At 38.2% G+C, this 20,668-nt stretch overlaps 4 protein-coding genes across 9 annotated transcripts; 2 read left to right on the forward strand and 2 right to left on the reverse strand.

The window, feature by feature from the left end:
- Positions 1-588: 588 nt before the first annotated feature.
- Positions 589-5,459, forward strand: LOC103451134 (ALBINO3-like protein 2, chloroplastic). The gene is made up of 14 exons (XM_008390573.4): positions 589-1,096; positions 1,590-1,696; positions 1,946-2,073; positions 2,459-2,530; positions 2,664-2,765; positions 3,156-3,215; positions 3,359-3,424; positions 3,546-3,593; positions 3,811-3,987; positions 4,083-4,138; positions 4,223-4,340; positions 4,636-4,725; positions 4,833-4,942; positions 5,042-5,459. The coding sequence occupies exons 1-14, from the start codon at positions 720-722 to the stop codon at positions 5,205-5,207; spliced, it is 1,677 nt and encodes a 558-aa protein (XP_008388795.2). The 5' UTR covers positions 589-719; the 3' UTR covers positions 5,208-5,459.
- A 1,887-nt stretch (positions 5,460-7,346) lies between these two features.
- LOC103451132 (uncharacterized) lies at positions 7,347-12,310 on the forward strand. 5 transcript variants are annotated; one of them, XM_070810161.1, is made up of 11 exons: positions 7,942-8,418; positions 8,515-8,935; positions 9,125-9,216; positions 9,342-10,042; positions 10,153-10,223; positions 10,376-10,465; positions 10,557-10,742; positions 10,875-10,979; positions 11,227-11,362; positions 11,662-11,862; positions 11,955-11,993. In XM_070810161.1, exons 2-10 carry the CDS (start codon positions 8,795-8,797, stop codon positions 11,811-11,813), a joined length of 1,674 nt encoding a protein of 557 aa, XP_070666262.1. In that variant the 5' UTR covers positions 7,942-8,418; positions 8,515-8,794; the 3' UTR covers positions 11,814-11,862; positions 11,955-11,993. The 5 variants fall into 5 exon arrangements, 3 of the variants coding, with proteins under 3 accessions (XP_017192009.2, XP_028946043.1, XP_070666262.1); XR_011574297.1 differs by lacking the exon at positions 8,515-8,935 and having other exon boundaries at positions 7,347-8,418; positions 10,562-10,742; XM_017336520.3 differs by lacking the exons at positions 8,515-8,935; positions 11,955-11,993 and adding an exon at positions 12,190-12,310 and having other exon boundaries at positions 7,347-8,418.
- Positions 11,891-15,902, reverse strand: LOC103451133 (ALBINO3-like protein 2, chloroplastic). Its single transcript, XM_070810162.1, has 14 exons — positions 15,493-15,902; positions 14,893-14,999; positions 14,627-14,754; positions 14,155-14,226; positions 13,953-14,054; positions 13,785-13,838; positions 13,586-13,651; positions 13,454-13,501; positions 13,201-13,377; positions 13,009-13,064; positions 12,807-12,924; positions 12,623-12,712; positions 12,410-12,519; positions 11,891-12,257 (listed from the first exon to the last, which is right to left on the reverse strand). The coding sequence occupies exons 1-14, from the start codon at positions 15,810-15,812 to the stop codon at positions 12,050-12,052; spliced, it is 1,656 nt and encodes a 551-aa protein (XP_070666263.1). The 5' UTR covers positions 15,813-15,902; the 3' UTR covers positions 11,891-12,049.
- A 904-nt stretch (positions 15,903-16,806) lies between these two features.
- Positions 16,807-20,341, reverse strand: LOC103451131 (uncharacterized). 2 transcript variants are annotated; one of them, XM_008390569.4, is made up of 6 exons: positions 20,068-20,341; positions 19,546-19,646; positions 19,123-19,200; positions 18,910-18,981; positions 18,195-18,292; positions 16,807-17,891 (listed from the first exon to the last, which is right to left on the reverse strand). In XM_008390569.4, the coding sequence occupies exons 1-6, from the start codon at positions 20,089-20,091 to the stop codon at positions 17,296-17,298; spliced, it is 969 nt and encodes a 322-aa protein (XP_008388791.2). In that variant the 5' UTR covers positions 20,092-20,341; the 3' UTR covers positions 16,807-17,295. The 2 variants fall into 2 exon arrangements, with proteins under 2 accessions (XP_008388791.2, XP_028946047.1); XM_029090214.2 differs by having other exon boundaries at positions 19,542-19,646; positions 20,068-20,337.
- Positions 20,342-20,668: the final 327 nt, after the last annotated feature.

Consider the following 20,668-nt stretch of genomic DNA (forward strand, 5'->3'; position numbering starts at 1 on the left):
AAATTTTTCCGTGAGTATCAAAGAAAACTTTATAAGATATTTGAAAGTGGTTTTACGATTTACTGAGCAACAAATGTAGATTTGGCAAATATTTAAGCCGAAAAATAAAAAAGAAATTAAAAATATAGTAGCAAGCACCAAAACATTGCAAAATAGGTTTCAACCCTCAATAATATCAACAAAAAGTCTTACATTAGTTTTAGAAATCTCAGGATGAGGTGAAGGTAAAAACAAATAGATTGACGATTTTTGAACAAATTTGCAAAACCGACTAAAACCGTGATTGCCAACTTACGTTTTTTTTTTTGTGAAAAATATATTTTATTATTTTCATGAAATTTTTTCCATCAGCATCAAGGAAAACTTTATAGGCATTTGGCAGCAGTTTTATGATTTGTTGAACAACAAATACATATGTAGTGGAATTTGTAAGCCTAAAACTAAAAAATAAGTGAAAAATATAGTAGCCAGACCCAAAACATTTCCAAAACGGGTTTTCACACTTAGAAAATTAGCGTAAAAAATGCTAATAAATAAGTAAAAAATATAATAATCAGACCTAAAACATTGCCGAAAGCCAAAAAATAAGTGAAAAATTTAGCAAATTTTAATTTCGTCAATTAAGTGGACAAAGTGAAATCAGCGTGAGCCGGTAGATTCACCATTTTAGGCAAAGAAACAAAACCCTACTCCTCCGCATCGTTCCGAATCCACCACTAATGGCAACCTCCTCCAAGCTCTCCTCCCACCTCCGTCGCATACGCCCCTCCGCCTTCAACTTCCTCCCCACTCTTTCTCACGCGCGTCAATTTCACGTCCTCACAAACACTAATCCCAAAGACCACAGCCGCCACTCGCCTCCACGGAACTCCCACGCGCTTGCTCAATCCCTCGCTTTCTCCCACTCTCGATTTATCTCCACCAGCTCTTCCGATGACTCCGATTTTGATCAGCTCGGCTTCTCCGCCGTCGACCCGGCGGCGACTCAGTCGGAGCTTCTGAGTTTAGGTTGCTTTTCTGGCGAAGACTCCGTGCTTCCCGTTCGAGTGCTGATTTCGGTGCTCGACGGGTTCCATGATCTCACTGGTTTGCCATGGTGAGTGTTGATCGAAAGATTTCTGCTTTTGTTTTTGAAATGCATTGAAAATTTTCAATAAAAATCCGGAGTGCTTCCTGAAAGTAGCACATCCCAAGTGTTTTTTCCACAGAGCAATTCCAGGTGCATTTCTGCCCCAGAAGCACTTTTAACTGTTTCTGCTAACCGTTGTTGGAAGCACTTTTGGTGATCTGGAAGTGCTTGTAGCTATTTTAAAAGCACTTCCAAACAGGGTTGAGATAATGTGGGAAAGAACTAGAAAAAGAACTGAAATTTTCGTTTTGTTTTGAAATTTAAAAGTTTGTATCTTTCTGCTAATCATTGTTCGAAACGCTTTTGGCTATCTGAAAGTGCTTTTAGCGACTATAAAAGCACCTTCCAAACAGAAAATGTGGGAAAGCACAAGAACAAGAAATGAAATTTTTATTGTCTTTTTGGCTTCAATAGTTATAGTTTGTAATTTCGTTTTTTTGTGTTTCTAAATTATCATCAGGTGGATAGTTATTGGGTCCTCTACTTTGGCTATGAGAATTTCGTTGCTCCCGTTACTTATCGTGCAACTGCAAAAGTTGAAAAGGATTGGAGAGTTATTTCCCAAATGTGAGATTTAGATTTCCACTTCAATTCTTTTGTGTGCTTGTTGTAATTTCACTTTTACTCATACGAACACAAACACTGCAATTCTGTTCTATGCATTACTATTCTCCGACCCTGGTCTGGACTAGCATTTAGTTGAACTTTTGTGTTCTGCATTTGGTTCGCACGAAAATATCATAACTTGCAGTATGTTATGTATACTTTGTATTCATATTTGTAAAATTTTGTTTAACATATATACATTTCTCATAGTGCCTCCTCCAATGCCACCACTCTTCTCAGGAAAGAGTTATATTAATCAAATTTCTCTATTTCAAAAAGAAAGAAAGGCGATCGGGTGTCCCTCGATGTTATGGTTCCTTGCGTTCTTCTCTGTTCAGGTAACTCTCTTATCTGATTTTTGGGTTTAGGGAAGAGAGAGTGATTCTATTGCTGGATGATGGATGTGAACCTAGAAAAGATTTCATTTAGAAAGCCATCAGTCTAGTATTGTATATTGGACTACTCATATGTGTCGAATAAATGAGTGCTAAGATGATAAAGGACACAGTTAAGTGATGAGTTTGCAAGCTTGGTGAGCGTAGCAACCTTACTAATATAGTTGAAGGGTTTGGTGAAACTAGGAGTTCTAAAGAAAAGTTTGGGCAATGGTTGGAAGAAAAAGATGTGTTAGTTTTTCTACTAGCACAAAGAATAAGCAATATGTAACGTTGAATAGAAAAGTTTTTAATAATGCTGTTTCTCTGTTTTCTAATTCATTGTCAGGTTCCATGCTTTCTCCTGTGGTTGAACACCATTCGGACTATGTCACTGGGCAATCATCATGGATTTGATTGCGTAAGGACACATACGCTTTCCTTTTAGTTGTTGAAATAATGTATCTTATTTGAGTTTTATGGCATACGTGTATTTTCTCTTCTCTTTTAGCGTTGAAAGCAGATGAGCGTAGAATTCATTCATTTCATTTCAGGGTGGCGCCTTGTGGTTCAGCAATTTGACTGAATTACCTCGTGGTGTTCTTGGCTCCATCTTTCCTTTTCTGATTGCTGGTTTGCACTATGCCAATGTTCAGGTAGTGAATCATGGAATTGGTCTCTGTTGATTTCAGATTTAAATATTTTATGTTTTTATCTATCTTGATTCTCTATGTTATATCAACCTTCTGGATGATTATATTATTTATATGGTCAAACGTGTTTCAAAGAACTTTAAAATGCAAAGATGATGCTCTCATTGCCCCATTTACGGGAGCTTTGATGTGTGATTCTTATTGTACTGTGGTTGATGCAAGTCAAGAGGCAATAAGGGAAATTAAAGATCTAATGATCATTGGAAGGCAATCTAACTCAATGCTGGATCAAATTTGGCTCTTTTGCAGTGTTTTTGTAGCTGATTATATGCATTTTTGTTTTGTATATACATTTTATGATTGTAACTGATGTTTATCTCTTCAAATCATCAGATTTCTTTTAAGAATTCTTCAGTAGGAAAATCCAGTGGCCTGTTGGACATATTAGCAAACGTGAGTACATACAGTATTCTTACTAACGAGAATGTTTGCTTACTAAAGCCCCTCCCTTTCTTGTTAATAAAGGTTGTAGTCATATTGTTTTAGAAGTAGTTTTGTTTGCGAACAATTGATTAGGGTTCTCTATCTTTCTGCAGTACTACAAGCGTTATTTGGATGTGATGACCTTCCCTATATTATTTATTACCTACTGTGTTCCTCAGGTAAATTTGTATTTTGTCTTTACAAGTTTGTGAAATTACGCTTTGATATTTTGGTTCACGTGATTGTTCTCTATGCTGGCCCCAGAAGCTTTTTGACATACACATCTACGTTATTTTGTAGGGAAGCCTAGTTTATTGGGCTACGAATAGCTCACTAAGTCTCATTCAGGTGAGTAAACTGTACTTATTTGTTTAACATGCCTTTAAGTAGAGGATACAAATTTGTTACTTTGGTTGATTTCTTTTTTATCTTGGTACATGAAACTTTCTTATTAGTGCTTCTTCATAAATAAATTTTAATGGATGATGGGCTAAAACTTTTTAACTATACTTTGTAAATGAGTATCATAAAACTAGCTTCCTTCTAAATCTTGCTGTCTTTTCAGCAATTAGCTCTCAAAGATCCTGCTCTACGGGCAAAGTTGGGGTTGCCAGACAAGGATGCTCCTACAGTCACTCCAAATCCTGAGGAGGCGGGTACTCCTGATATATCACCCTTGGCTTCTCCTACAAAATGGAAGAAAATAAATTTACAGAACCTGTCCCCTAAACAGTTGCTTAATGTAAGTGTTTGTGAACTAGAAGCCCGTGCATTATCTTTCAATCCGTTGCTATTCTAGATTTTCTTACAACATCATGCCTGGGATTGTTGAGACAGCTTTCCATCCAAGTCTTATCAAAAGGCGATAAAGAAGGAGCACTTCCTGTGCTAAAGTAATTGCTCCGTACAAATCACAGTGCATATTTTATCATATCACTTGTTAATCGTGTACTGAATAGAGAATTTTTCGAAAACAGACTTGCCCTTGAGAAGGATCCGGAATATGTAAGAGCATTGGTTGTAATGGGTCAGACTCTTCTGCAGAAAAGTTTGCACGCAGAGGCCATTGAATACTTTGAGCGTGCTATCACCAAGGTCCGCATACTTGTTTGCTTTATATGGTTTTTTACTCTTCTGTTTACATATCAGTAACCATGATTACGTTTATCTTGGGTGTGGCAATTGCCTTCACACCACGCTTTCTGATTGTAAGATTACAGACTAACAGTGTCTGCCTGCACCACAAAAAGTGAAGAAATATGATAATTCAGACGCATACTATGTCTTTGTCTCATGACATTTTTTGTTTTGCAATTACAGCTATATTTGAATCTTTTTCTCCGTTGATTCATTTATTCATTCATTAATCATTCTCTTAATTACTGTACAGCTCCTCAGTGCTGGCCAGCCGACCGGAGGGGAGGACATCGATCTTCTAATTCTTGCATCTCAGTGGACTGGTGTTGCCTACATACGACAGGTGAGGCTCATTACTAAGTTTCATTTGTGGTGTGCCATGGAACTGTACTTATTTTTAGCAGGTCAAACGCCATATGTTTAATTTTCTCTTCCGACATGCTTGAGCAGGGAAAAAGTGCAGAAGGGATTGTACACCTCGAAAGAGTGGCACAACTGGAAGAGCCGGATGAACCGAGCATCAAAGCTCATTATTTTGACGGGTTGTTGTTGCTTTCAAGGTATTTATCGCATCGGTAAAACTGTGAAGAAAACTTGCAAATTATTATGAAAAAAAGAAACTTGCAGTACTATTGAGAACTCGGCTTTCTCCTTTTCAGTGCTCTATCCAACGAGGGTCGCAAGCCTGAAGCTTTGAAGTATCTGCGCTTGGCTGCTGCTTATAATCCCACTTACAACGAATTACTGGAGCAATACGAAAAAGAAAACGAGGAGGATGGCAGTTTTGTAAGTGATCTGGCGGGCAGTAGGCGACGAGACTATTGATTCTGCATAAATCGTTGCAGAAATCGTTTTTGTTGGTTTGTTTTTCACTTCATTCTAATTTTTGTGCTCATTCTTTTATAGTTTTACTTGATCATTGATTTGTATTTTACAACCGAATTTTCCAGCGTTTCGGAATCAAATAATTTGCGGAAACAATAAGTTATGAACATTTAAATCTTACAGTTTTAGTGGATTCAGACAAAATACAGCAACTTAGTTTTGATGACAATAAAACCTGTTAATTCTTATGCAGCAGCTGATGTCATGTTGGTTACGTTAGTTGGTTTTGGCTGTCAAGTTCGTTAGCTGGTAGTTAATCGTATCCAACGGTCCCAATTTGTTTATACAAATTAAGAGTGACTTAATAAGTCTTGAGAGTGCCAGGGTAGTAATTAGCAAGCATGGTTTTACTTAATTATACAAATTAAGAGGTCTTAAAACGAGATCCATGCCCACGTGAAATGATATATTAACATAATTATTATATTTAGACAAGTAAAACTGATATATTTGCTGACCTCTCTCTTGTAGTATGTAAAACATAATTATATGAGAGTACGTCAACAAGTACGTCAATTTTGCGTGTTTATAAACATGGATTAAAAATGTTTTGCAAAATTAAAAAAGTTCCTTTCAGACGAAGTCTTCGTAAAGAGGGGAGAATAGTACAATAGAAAAGAAAAAGAAAAAAAAGCAGCAGCTGGCAATGGATCCTAATTCAAAGCAAGCAAGGCTGCATCGTCACGTGCTCTCCTTTTTAGATGTTATTATTTTTTATTTTCTTTCTGGTAATGATCTAACTCTAATTTATTTGAATTACTATATTTTTTTGGGACACCTAATACTAATAAACTACAAGTATATACCTTGGTGATTCCAAAGATCATTCTCGAATTCATTCCACTAAATTTATCAAGTTCGAGAATCTGAATAATTAAAATTTGATCAAACGACTATAAATAGAGGTCTACTTTTAAAAATTATAATAACTTTAACTTTTATATCAAATTTTAATAAGATTTGATGGAAAGGAGAGAGGATCCCTTTCCCACCTTTTTTTTGTCAATTAAATATGATAATTGCTTGTCATTGCGACCCAACGGACCCAACGTACAGCTGGTGAGGTGTACACTAACTTTTAACACCATCGAAGATTTAGAGTCTTTCTTAATGTGATCTTAGTATAAAATAGATAATATATTATCGTGTATATACAATTAATGTAATTATTTTATATATGATTTAATATATTATTAGATAGATATTGAGTTTTTACTCGTACGATTTGGTTTTAAATTAAATCGTTTATTTGAATTTACTTTCTCTAACATTCTTTTTTCTTCATCAAGTTATTTTGGTGGCAAATCATGAGTTCAAAACCGAGTTTTTTTTTATTTTTTGGTCAAAACCGAGTATATTAATATGGGTTTAATATTTTGTTTTATATGTGGAACCGTGTATTGGGCGCGTGTACAGCGTAATCAGTCCAAAAGTGTCTGCAACTAGTCCACATTGGGCGAAGTTGTACCGTTTCTGCACAAGCTGATGTGACTCACACCAACAAACAGAGGAGACGGAAAGTAACTTGGATTGTCTGCCCTTCCCATCCCATACCATCTCCATGCCCTCTTATTTTTGTGATCACGTTTAAGCCATGTCAATATTTTATATTTCCATTAATTTTTATCTTATTATTTCTATAAAAAAATCAATATAAAATATTGACGTGACTTAACCGTGATATAGGAGGGCATGAAAAGGACATTGAATGGGGATGGTAGACAATCCAAGTCCGAAGGAAAGAGCTTCAAAGCTCGCATATCAAATGATCCGAACTATTGAAATTTGATCCAACAATTTTTGAAATCCGGGTTCTTGAAAGTTATAATAATTTTTTTACCGTTTAATCAAATTTCAAGGGTTTAGATAAATTGATTCGCAAGTTTTGGAGGAAAATATCCGGAGATAATCTCTTTCCCAGAAGAGACAAACAGACGAGACTCTAAAATCTAATCCATGTTGATTTCGGGTGGTGTTTTAACCGTTTGATTTTTTTGTAATTTTAAATAAAAAGCTAAAGATTCTCCGGAACACTTTCTGTGAATTCTAAAACATTCCTTTCTTTGCCCACATTTCTTTCCGGTGAATTCTAGAACAAACTGGATCGGGCAGGAACACAAGCAAAACTCACGGAATCTACACACAAGTAACGCATCAATCAAACAAACATCTCACCACAGCCCAACCTAACCTATTATCCTCTCTCTCTCCTTCTTCTCTCCTCTCTCTCTCTCTGTAGAACTCACAACTTCTCTAGCAGGAGATCCAATCCATCCCACCTTCCTCCAACCCCTAATTATTTCTCTATAACTCTGTTTTATCTAACTGACCTGTGTTGATCAAAAACATTCGTTCTTAAACTTTAAGTTTCGAGTTTGATTATCGCTTGTATAAGAAAAACTCGAAACAACAGAAATATAATCTTCTAACTAGCACCTAACTCAAATTCTGTATCTTTGAATTCCCTACTCACTCAGAAGGACAAAATCCTCGATTTTCACGGCATAAGTTTCAACCTTAAAACTCTCAACCGCGTCGTAAGGACAAAATCCTCAATTTTCACGGCACAAGTTTCAACCAAAAATTCCCACATAAAAACATCACAACGGTCCTACATCGTTGACCTACCCTCCCAACCCTCCATAAATAAGAACCTCATTCTTCTGTTTAATTCCACCAAAACCCACCATTTAATTCCACCAAAAAACATACAAACTTTCTCTCTCTAAATATATAGTCTTTCTCTCTCTAAAAATCAAGAACAAGCTGAAAGAAGAAGAACATGCCATGTCCATCAAACAGCATCAGCTACAATGGCAGCCAGTGCGCCTGCGCAGTTGGGTACATTCTAAACCAAACCGCCGCCAGCTGCGTCCTGTTTGCCGCCAATTCCACCATCTCCACCGATGGCGGCATCAACAGCTACGCCTTAAACTTCCCGGAGACCTTCTTCTCCTTTGACTCCATCAGAAAGTTCACGCAATCGCAAGCCGTCTTCTTGGAGGCCACGCTTGTGTTGCTGCTTTCTTGGTTTTGCTGTTGCCTCTTCCTCAGGTTTATGAAGCTCGGCAACGACGGCCGGAGCATTTGGTTCCGTCTCCGGTGGTGGATTAGCCGATTGGATGTTTGCTTTGCCACTAGGCATTGGCTGGTAATTAGTGTTCTTTTTCTTCAATTAAACATCTTTTATTAGCTTAATCATCTTTTATTTATTATTGTTATTGAATCTTTGATGCAAAATATGCAGCCATTAAGGCGGATGTGTGTTAGGCTAGTTGATCAGGGTGGTGTGTCTGCCCCTTTGCATCATTAAGGCGGATGTGTGTTCTTGGTCCTTGAATCTATATAGTAGAAGTAAGAACATTTCTAGGCGAAGAAACGAGATTAAGGCATCATTTACATTTGTTATTTAGAGAGCTGATCTGTTGTGGATTGTTTACGTGGCTACCTGTTGAAGGCACTTTCTGTAACATCCCAAGTCGCCTAAGAGAGTGATCCTTAAATGTATATTCTCATCCCTACCTAGCATGAGGCTTTTTGGGAGCTCATTGGTTTCGGGTTCCGTAGGAACTCCGAAGTTAAGCGAGAAGGAGGTCAGGGCACTCCAAGGATGGGTGACCCACTGGAAGTTGCTCGTGAGTTTACAAAAACAAAACCGTGAGGGAATGGTAAGCCTAAAGTGGACAATATCGTGCTATGGTGGTGGAGCGGGCCCGGGATGTGGTGGAACCCGGGCCGGGATGTGACACTTTCAGCATTTAATTTTATTAGATTATGACAGCTTTATAGATAGATTTGTTTTCCATCCGATGGCGAGTTATGCAAATGGATGTTAACTAACTTCATTTGTGGCACAGGATGATCAAAAGGTAGTTAAGAAACGAAAAACGGAACTTGGTGGAATGTTCTCAATGGCAAGTTGGATTCTCTTCGTTGGCTTGTTTGCTGCGTGAGTATTTTGATATAATTCTTTCAAACTGTCACGTCTTTCATGCTGTTTTTATTAGCTGTGCAGGTTTTTTATGGTTTCTATGTATTAGCTTATATTTACTTGGATTTTCAGTTTCTTCACAGGTTGCTCTACCAAACCATATCAAATAGAAGTATCGAGGTGCATAATGTCAGAGCAACAAATGCACCTGACTTGGCTGCCTTCAAGAATGACATGGAATTTAACGTAACCGCGGTTTCTAGTATGAGCTGTTCAAACTTACGTGATCTTGGTACTTTAGTTACTGGAAATCCTGGCTTCATTGACTACAGAGTCACTCCTCTGTCAAAATTCGGGAACTACTCGTGTCGGAATACGAGTATAGGACCAACTATAACTCTTAGGTGCAGCAATTGTCAACCACTTGAAGACAATTTGTACATTTCATGGCAGTTCGTCGATCTTCCTAATAATCCTGCTGCTGCTGTTGGATTTCAGTTCAATCTCAGTACAAGGAGTCATGCTAGTAAAAAATATGTCAGTTTTGTTAGCGGAACCCTAAAGAATGGAAGCAGTTTTGATGATACACCAGTTACATTCAGAGGAAATACTACAAATATATTAAAATTTAGTTTGTTTCCCCAGATATACCATAATCATCATGATCTAAGGCTCATCCAACCTCTGTTTCATGAGTTTGTTCCGGGTTCATTTTTCAGTGATGAAAGTCAGCTCCGATCGTCCCTTGAAAATTCTAAGGATGGAATGCTCAACACTACATTATATATCAACTTTCTCTCTGCCTATATCGTGGAGATAGATAACCAAAACGTTGCGGGTCCTGGTGAGTATTCTGCACCAATTAAAACGACATCAAAGATGAATGATTTTCTCTTTACGACATCTTGGTTGAAGTTTTGATGATCTAATATTTTTGCCCACCTTGACATGTAGTGAGCTTCCTTGCGGATCTTGGTGGCCTGTATTGCATCTGTATTGGCATTTTTTTCTACCTTTTGGTGCAAGTACGTTACTTGATCTTATAGCTTTGTTTTTTTTTCTTCGTCACTGTGTGTATGTTTGATTATAAAGTTTGTGAAGAAGGAAAGCCTAATACAAAAATCGGGCTGAAAAAACTATGTTCACGTTTTCATAATTTTGTTGTTTACTTTTGCAGTTTGAGTTCAGGATAAAAAAACTCCGGAATGAAGATATCGTGTTGCGGAGGATCAGAAATCGGCGAAAAGCTCAAGACCGCTGGGATAAAGTAATTTCTTTCATATTTTTCCATTTTATTTAACTTCATATTGATCTGACTTCATATAATAATACTCATTGAAACATATGCTTTGAACTAGTTAAGGAAATATGTGATGTATACATGGGGCTGCAAGGCATTGGAGGATTATTACGAGAGCATAGACGAGGGATCAGGTTGTGTGAATTGTGGTACACAATCAGTTCATCGAAATGGATCATCACATAAGCGAAGGCAACAAGAAACAGTGATTAGTTTTAACAGGAAGCTCAGCTTGCCTAAGAAGGTAATGTTTTATGTTTCTGTCTTTGTTTAGATCCATGGGAACCTGGTTTCCAGGTTCTGATTCATAACGTTTTAGTACTTTCTTCTCCAAGAAAGTTACTTTTATATTTTTAACATTTCATTGATCTCGCAGACTCTGGTTCAAGAGTGCTCTGACACTGTTGGGAGTGTGAAGTCATTTACACTGGGAACTACACCGAACCCGGAAGAAAGTTCATCGCATTCAGCAGTCAGACCTGTGAGTCACTCTTCTTGTTTCTTTGTCAGAAACCATGGATATAATTGGTCTAGTTTCTCTTTAATGTGAATCTGTCCACCCTTTTATCACTTTCACTAACAGCTTAAACCCGAATTTTGGGAATTCAAATCACTATTTGAGAATTCCGACTACAGTTTTTCGAAATAATGTATTTCTTACAATTAGGTCACTCATCAGTGAACGACATTTTAAATGTGTGTATCTCTTTGAACCGTTTGTCTTCCAGCCTCTGCAAATGGAATCGCTTGGCTCTACAAAGGACGGAAAACAGCAATTTGTTCATGCGTCTAAAGAAGATTCCTGTCCACCTAAAGCCTTAACTCCTACAATTGGTGATATCATTCCTCCACCTCCTTCACTAGGTAAGAACTAAACTCATGAAGTATAGCTATATGGGCCACCATCTTGGTTTGTTCGGTTCAAGGTCGGAGTTTTTGCATTTTAAGTTTGTATCTCTGGTGAAATGATTGGATGAAGGACAAACTTTGGTGGTTCCCATGGTGTATATTGAGATGAAGTGTAAACTTCAGATACAAGCAGTCATTGAGTTTCGATTTCAAACCAGGATTGCTGGCGACTTGAATGAAACTTATCAAATAGAAACAGATTTGAACTAGACTTGCTGATTCCGTGCTTACCTTAAATTGTTATTTCACTGCAGAATTGAAGGATGCTTCTGAAATGGATATGTCTGATGTTCAAAAGAATCTTAGAAGTTTGCACGAGTACAACGTTTTGTTGAGGGAAAAGTTAGTAGCTACGCAGTCTTTGTTCCGTTCTTTAGCTACAAAATCAACAGAAAGCCAAACGTAGCATTGCGTAGCATCTCAACTACACATCTCCCTACTACTACATTTTTTCGGTACGATGTTTCATTAGGGCAATATCCGTGGATATAATTTAATTGATTTATTAGTTACTAGTGTAAAATAATTGCTTGTGGAATCTAAACAGTTACAGCATGTTAATGCAAAGTGATTAGCTTATTACAAACTTTAAGCCGGAAGCTGCTCAAGTAAGATGAACTCGGCGACCAGTTACTGTGCTAGCTACTTATTTCTTCTTTTTCTTGATCCTCCTCTTCTTACTGCCCAACCTTGTCTTGTCTTGCTGGATTTTCGCTGTGTAGCACACGGGACTGTTGTCTTCGTCTTCCTTTCGTATTGCTCTATGTATTCATTGTAATCAGGATTGTAAGCAGCAGCCATCCGCAGATACTTCAAGGCTTCAGCCTTGCGATCCACTTTGGCTAAAGCGCTGAAAAGGAGAAGCCAAGTCATTAATAACGTGCAAGAGTGGTGATTTTCGCACCCCCGTTTTCTTCAAAGGCTAAAAAAAGGGAAGGCCTTGCAAAATCACTTTCCGTAACGTGCAAGTTTTCTTCACAATTTTACTGATCTGATGAATACCTTGAAAGCAATAGCAGAGCGTCATAGTAATGAGCTTTGCCTCTTGGTTCATCTGGCACTTCCATTTTTGCAACTCCTTCAAGGTGTACAATCCCTTCCGCAGTTTTTCCCTGCCCAGTCATATAAATCGAACTTATCGGTCGCAAATGTTTTTTTTTTTCTTTTTTTGATACAATTATATTGAGGGAGGGGGAATCGATCTCGAGACCTCACCTGCCGTATGTAGGCTACTCCGGTCCACTGAGATGCAATAATTAGAAGATCAACGTCCTCGGCTCCCGTCGGCCGGCCAGCGCTGAAGAGCTGATGAGAAGTTAAGAGAGTGATTAGGAATGAATAAACCCTACAGCATGTCAATCAAATATCGACGATATATCAATCAAATATGTTTCCCGACCTTGGTGAGGGCACGCTCGAAGTATTCAGTAGCCTCTGCATTCAAAGTTTTCTTCAACAAAGTCTGACCCGTTATAATCAATGCTTTTACATTTTCAGGATCCTTCTCAAGGGCAAGTCTGTTTTTTCAAGAAAATAAACAGACGATTAATGTTATGATCAAGTATGCAAATTTTGTGATTAATTTGAACAGAACAACTTACTTTTGCATATGAAATGCTCTATCTGTATCTCCCCGTGATAAGACTAGGACTGAAAGCTGTGTCGATGAATCCCGAGTACGTTGTTGTGGCCAGATCGGTGTTCCGTCGGTTAGAAAATCTTCGAAATGTATGAAAACTGAGAACGAAAACTGATACAAAGTTTGCAGTTGATAACACTGTTAACACACTCACATTAAGCAGCTCAATAGGGGACAGGTTGCATAAATTTGTTGTCTTCGTTCTTGTAGGAGAAGCCAAGGGCGAAATTTCGCGAGTACTCAAATCCTCAGAGTTTGCAGCGCCTGTAGGAGCATCTATGCCTGGAAACCGCAACTTTGCCCGCACAGCAGGGTCATCGAGAGTTAATTTCTGAAAAAATAAACGAACTAGTTATCAAACGTCCCCATATTAGAAAACGAAAAGAAAAAAAAACAGCGACTTTTACCTGGATGATGTTTAGTAAGCTACTCGTACCCCAAAAGATGAGGCTTCCCTGCAAAACAAAGTGTGTGCATGAAATTTCACATATGGTTCAATATTATGAAGACTAATTTCACATATGGTTCAATTAAATCACCTGAGGCATAGTGCAGCTAAAACATAATATAGGCACGGTCAAGAAAACCAAGTAATCTTTGTAGTACTGCAGTAAGATAGAGAACTCCAATCAGTTGCAGTTCATTAGAAAAATCGATGTTTTTGACCGCTGAACTGCAGTAAGATATAAACCACCCAGATGTAACCTTTTTTTTTTTATGGCTGTTATGTCTACTTACTTTTCCCATTAAACCATACATGTCCGTCCTTTCTCCAACCGTCTGGAAAGAAATCTAACAAGTCATGAGATCAATGTCAGCTTCACTCTTAAGATTGAGAGGTACGTATAACTCGTAAGAATAATTAGCCACAAGCGTCTTTCGTTTGATAAGAATCGGTAAAAGTACCTCAACGGAAGCAAAGTGCAAACCAGCAATCATGAAAGGAAGGACGAGGCCTAAAACATTATGTGGACTTTCGGTCAAGTTTTGGAACCATAAAGTGCCTCCCTGAAATGAATCCACGCAATCACATGTTCATCTGCTTTCAACGTTAAGGAAAAATTGCATCATAAAATCGATGATTTAGATAAGTATGTCGCTGCCTTACGCTATCAAACCCAGGATGATTATCAAGTGACATGTTCCTAGTAGTATTGAGCCACAGGATAAAGCAGGGCGCCTGCAGATGAGTGGAAGAGAGGGAAACGTCATTAGTTGCGAATACTTGTTTAACTAACATTAGTTAACTTCTGCAACAACACAATACCCTTTGTCTTAGAAAGACCAACACAGCTTTGTCTTAACCACACAGAAAACTTCACATTCCTACCTTCACAGTCAAGGTTTCTAAGTCTTTGGAAACTTGAAATTGATCTACTTCTCACGTTATCCTTCCTTTCTTATCACTTGATTTTTAACTGCCAATCTCATATTCTAAGAAAAAGAGAATGGTACTACGCGGCGTGCTTTCAAGGGATCACATGTTAGTGTATCATCATTTCTGCTCCTACATTAAGTGCAAAAAGGAAAATAGTACTACGCTGCGTGCTTTGTAAAAGTATGAGATAAAAGAAGGTTACATGGACAATGGGGTATGCAAGGATCCATAGAAATGAGGGACATCCTACTGCCTTGCTTTTCTTGTAAAATCGAGACATTTGACCCATATAACTCTTTCCAGAGAAGGGTGGTGGCAGGGGAGGAGGCACTACAACAAAAACACGTAACGAGACAGATATTGTTTCGGGTTAAACCAAACTTCAGCATTCGATCTGCAAAAGATAACTGCAAGAGTAAAGCTGCCAAAGAAACGAATGAATTGATCAAGTCAAAGTTTAAAACTTACATTTGGGAAGTAACTGTGCAATCCTTGTCAACTTGTTAATTTGCAGCATACGAATGGGGAGCAATGTAATTCTCATAGCCAAAGTTGAAGAAGCAATTACTACCCACCTATACATATACATAATTCAAAGTAACCAAAATTTACAGATAAAATTTACTGTCATTTACAAATCCTATATATCGTCCTAAGTTACATTACTTAAAATTTACTTCTTTTTCTCCTCGGGATTCCAATATTACAAATTCCGGATTCGTAGAACGAGTAGTTAAGAGCATTTATACTGTACATAACGTGTATAATGAAACAAATAAGCATAAAACTGAAGAGAATTGAAGATTCACCACATGAACATTGGAATCCCAACACTACAAATTTTGGACTTGTAGCTTGAGTAGTTAAGAATATTAATACCGCATGTAATGTGTGTAACCAAACAAGTAAGCATAAAGTTTAAGTGAAGTGAAGATTCACCATGGTCATTGGAATTCCAACTTTACAAAAATTCGGGCTGGTAGCTGGAGTAGTTAAGAGCAGTTATACCGCACGTAACGTGTATAACCAAACACGCAAGCATAAATTTGAAGTGAAACGAATATTCACCATGGTAAGCCAGTGAGCTGATGGAACCAGTCGAGCATCGAAATCAGCTCGTCAATTGGAAGCAGCGACTTTTCGGCACCAGAATTCAAAACCCCTGTGGACTGAGTTGCCGCCGATTCAGCTGAGACCACGCCGAGACCGAGTAGATCGAGACAGGGAGTGTGAGAGGAGAAAGTGCGAGTTGGGGCAAACGGGAGAGGGAGACGGAGGTGGGACTGACTCGCGTGAGGCTGAGCCGCAGAGAGAGTGGAGACCATCAGCTGGAAGTTGAAGACGGCAGAGGCGCGAGAGCGACGGAGGAGGTGGTGCGCCAACGCCATCGAATCGTCTCCCTCACTAGCTTCGCTTTGACTGTAAATTGTACTCTCCGACTGTTATGCACGTATATATATATTTGGCATGCATATGCAAGTACAGATAGACTGTAAAAGCATGATCATGCAGAAAATGGTAAGTTGAGTTAAAGGTAAACTCTGGTTAATTTGTTGGGCCAACGAAAAAAAGGGCATGTACATTTAAAAAAACTTTTCTTTTCGATACAATGATATTTAGTGACCAAAATGCCTTCTGAACTGTCTTTAGACTAAACTCAACTCTGAGCTAAATGCTATTTTTTAGGTTTTATTCCCTCCCAACCCAACTCAACTTATGCTAAATGTGTAGGTTAAAAGCTAAAAGCCAAACAAAAGTCAAATTCCCCCTAGGATTTAGCCCAGAAAATTGTGTGGGCACCACCAGCGGGACCCCGTACACATGCGCATGTCTTCTAGGATTTATTGAATCCAACGACTTAAATCAAATATAATCAAATATATCGGTAAAAAAAATCTAACGGCCCAAATTTAAATCCAACGGCTAAAATAATTAAAAAAATTATTTAACTCAATACATCCAAATTTAGTGATTTTTCAATATTTATCGGAATTTAAATATTTTTAGGTAAAAATGTTCATCAAATTAGATTATAATAATGTTTTAAAAAAAATTAGCCTAAATTTATTCTTTAATAATACTTAAAAAATTTAGACCAGAAGGTTGAAATATAAAGTTCTTTCTGGCCTAAAACCTAAATTTTCTGGGCTAAAAATTTTAGGTTTTATCACAAAGGGTTGGAGATGGTCTCATGAACCGCCTTCAAAAGAAATTCGCAGATACGTTGTTATAGGCTTATAGCTCACACAATCGAGCATGGAACAGGATTCCGGCGGGCCAAAATGCCTCTTGAATGTCCATGATCATGTTCGGTAAGCTTATGGTGCGGCTAAATGACACGAAAATAAGTTACGGAATAGGTTTTGTAAATCTTCCCAAAACTGGTTATAAATTGCAAGTTAGCTTGCAGTTTTATTGAAACACAAAAATTTTGAGTTTTGGGATGATCCTGTGCTCGAGAAGTTGGGAAATATCAAGCCAACAAATACAAAAGGGCACGAAATAGAATCAAGGTGGACAGCAAAATCTTTGAGTGGCGATTTATTCTTTCTTGCACCACCCATACCATACAGATGCCTCCCGTAATTAACACAACCTATCTTCGACAATGGCAGATGCTTAAGAATCTGCTCCTTGTGTAGGCTGGCTGCGCGGAAAATAGTTGTCCATCCATATAGAACTGAGCAGCCGCCAGCATTCTGCCCCGAAAAGGTTTCCCTCCTTTTGCATGCATCTCCTCACATGCCATCAGAACTCTCAATGCATGCCCATAAACCATTCACTTGACTGAAGACCCAAGATGCCCCGGAGCTTAGTTGTGCTGGGTGCAAGATAAATGAAACAGCAAACCGGTGTACTTTTCTAAACACTTCAACCGTTACTCTCCGTGCTGTCATGCTTTACCTCGCTGCATTTCGAGAGAGAACCATTCTTCCCTGAACGCATTCCCAAGGCATTAGCAAACATCCTCTTTGCTGCTCCCACCTGCTCCCTTTTGATGCATTCCTCATCTACACCATGTCCGTTTTTTCCATAATGGTCACCTTGTTTCTGGGATGTCTTCTTTTCACTTCGGGTGAGAGGTGAGCCACTATTACCACGGTGGTTGTTTTTCACTTCACCACGCGAGTTCATATCTCCGTTCGAAAGGGAGATGGTATGTTGAAAAGATTCTGCAGTCAAATTAGCCTCATCGGCAACCTTGCCTTGAACATTTAATTCATCGGTCTGCCCTCCAGAAGCTTTGCAATCCTCATGAGGGGAACCCTGACTGGAAGGATTGATTCTCTGGCCTAGGGCATGTGCTATCATCCGTCGGGCAACAACAGGGTCACTACGTGGCTTCTGCCTGACAGATTCTTTCACCTCACCCAAGTCGCTAGAAAATATTCGCTCGCGAGCAGCCAAATAAGCTGCTTCTCTCTCCTCAAGTGAATGGTGAAGCAGAGGTGGTTTTTTCCTCAACACAAGAAACAACAAAAAGGTTTCATTTAGCATGGATAGAAGGACGGTAGGGAGCTAAGATGAAGACTTCTATAGCCTATATCAAAGCACATAGGATTGATTGACCTAATCTAAATAGGAAACTAGATATCTAACCACAGGTAGCATATCATGAGACTGCACAATTATAAATTGGACTTTAAAATTAATACGAAACACAAAAACTAGCAGTAGATACAAGTACTCATTGCAGATGAAAGCATTTGAATTGCAAGTTTATATTACACAAGATACAGCAAGGATGGAAAATAAGGGAAATTCAGTACCTGGGCGGCTTTCTGTCCTCTTTAATAATAGGTGTGAAGTCGTTGGAGAATCAGGCTCATCATACTGCCACAAAATATCACCAACAAGGATGGAAGGTCTGCAACCCAAACGCACTGATTAACAGAACAAAAACAGGGACGCTTGACTAAGAATTAATTCCATTAATCTTAAACCACTAATGTTGCCCAAATCACCCTTAGTTTGTTGACTTCAAATTCCGAAGGAAAAACAAGATTTCCGTAGCTTAGTTCAGTATGAAGAAATCTGATACCTATTCTACATGCGTTGTATTCTAGTCAGACGAGTTTCTATAATGGCATATATCAAAAAGTGACATTACATCGAAAGTCCAGCTCTTGTACCCTAACCCTTTAACCGGTCCAGTAGTAGTTTTAATGCTACAGTTTTCAAAATTACTTTCAACCGTCCCCACTCATGCCAATCTACCATCTACAATTCATTCTCTACCTTTCCTGCCATACCCTTTATCAACTAGACAATCTTCACATTCTACCATTCATGAAAACATTTAGGAGTCTGGTAAGTACAGATTGTAAGACAAGATACCAGTCTTACTTTAACTAATGTCTTTCCGTCCCAAAATGCAACATTTCCAACAAAGCCTCGATATTAAAATAGAAAACTGGAGCAGCAAGTGAAGGAAAACTTTGATGTCAAGATATTTCTGTTATGTTTGTTAGAATCTTCACATACATTGATGTCTCTGGGCATCGCTCCAAAATTAAGTGGCGTTCATCTCCTTCACCAACAGATTCATGGGAAAACCTATCAAAAAGCAATATATGATTACTAACAACAGGAGTCAAGAACATATGACTTAAAACATTCTTCAACAAAAACATTATTTTCCCAACAATGAGGGGAAAAAATATGACACAAAACATAGGATCGAGAAAAGGAGAATACCCAAATATATCTGCCAGACGATGCAAGAGAAGACGGTTGTATGAGCTCATTGGTTCCAACTCCAAGACCCCACTGGAACTGCAACCCAAATATTTTTTATTGTTTACATTAGTATTCGAAGCACAAGCAATGATTACAAAAGACCTTAATAAGATTTAGTTTCACACAAATCTTAAGCTCTACATCAAAACAACAAGAATCTACTCCGAGCTGTAGAATAAGATAAAACACGAAAACATCAGTAACACGCGCAAGCAGATGCTACGGAACACCAATTGAAACTAATGATTTCTCCAGTTTTACCCTAGACATACCACAAAGAATTGCATCACTCCTGCTTGATATAATCTTAAGATTTTACTGTAAAACTAATCTCATAAGAACAGGCAATGCTAATAACATTTAGGGGTTTGTCTTACATGCCTGGTATCACTCTGAAGGAAGTCCACCAAGGCCTCTTCCACTGAGAGAATAAGATGCTTGCAAGTAAGATTGTCTTTGACAAGAGAAGCCAATTCCTCAACCTGCATTTCGGTAGCATTGTAGTATGAAATATCGATATTCAAACACGAACTCTGGCACTCGAAGCAAATCATATGTATACAAATTATTTATGTAACAGCTTTCTCAAAATTATATAAACTAAAATGTAGCTGTATCAATTCCTAGAAAGTCACTGCGCTCGGTTTTGCCTAAGTTTAAAAGCTTAAAGCAATTAAATTTTAGATAAACTGATAGATAAGTTTAACTTTGAAGCACTCAACTCCCAAAATTTCTAATTTTTAGTTCATAAACCAAGAAATAAAACACAAATTTTTAGAAAATCAGCACTTCCCAGAACACATAATTGGAGCATCATTAAAAATTATACAACTTTTTTCTAAATTCATAGTAAAATCGAGAAGAACAAACAACAAACAACATTAAAGCTAACGAAACACATACCATGGCGAACTGGGTCAAACTCATGTTGTCGAAAAATTGAATCAAATTCCAGGAATTTCCCAGTCAGAGACTCTGTAGAGAGAGAGAAAGAGTCTAGAGATAGAGATAGAGAGACAGAAAGAGAGAGAGGGAGACGGAAACTCTCTCCTCGTTGAGATTTGCTTCAGGGGTGGTGTGTGTTTGGTCGTGGGTTCGTTCCACCCTTGTCAATCTATCGTCGTACTTATGTTTGTCGGAGGAGGGCAGAACATTAAGCAATAGTCCTACCCATCTCAGGGTCGGCCAACGTGACCAATCAATGATAACCAGCCACCTACCTCTTGTCCTTTTTTGTAATTACAACTGGTAACCGGATCCCCCTCCCGAGCATAAGGTAGGGATTCCTGTTTGTAGTCATTGGATCAAATTTCAATGGTGATCCGGTCAGGAAAATCCTCACCCTATGCTCAGGAGGGGATCCGGTTCCTTACAACTGCTTCAATTGCGCCACTCCAAATTTCTTTTCTTTATTTCTCAAAATGAAGAAAAAATGTTGAACACGGGTAGCTAAAAATGCATACGTTCTTCACGCAGACGAAATTCAAACTCGGATACATAGGAA

This window comes from Malus domestica, chromosome 12, assembly GCF_042453785.1.
Source record: "Malus domestica chromosome 12, GDT2T_hap1".
Lineage (NCBI taxonomy): Eukaryota > Viridiplantae > Streptophyta > Magnoliopsida > Rosales > Rosaceae > Malus > Malus domestica.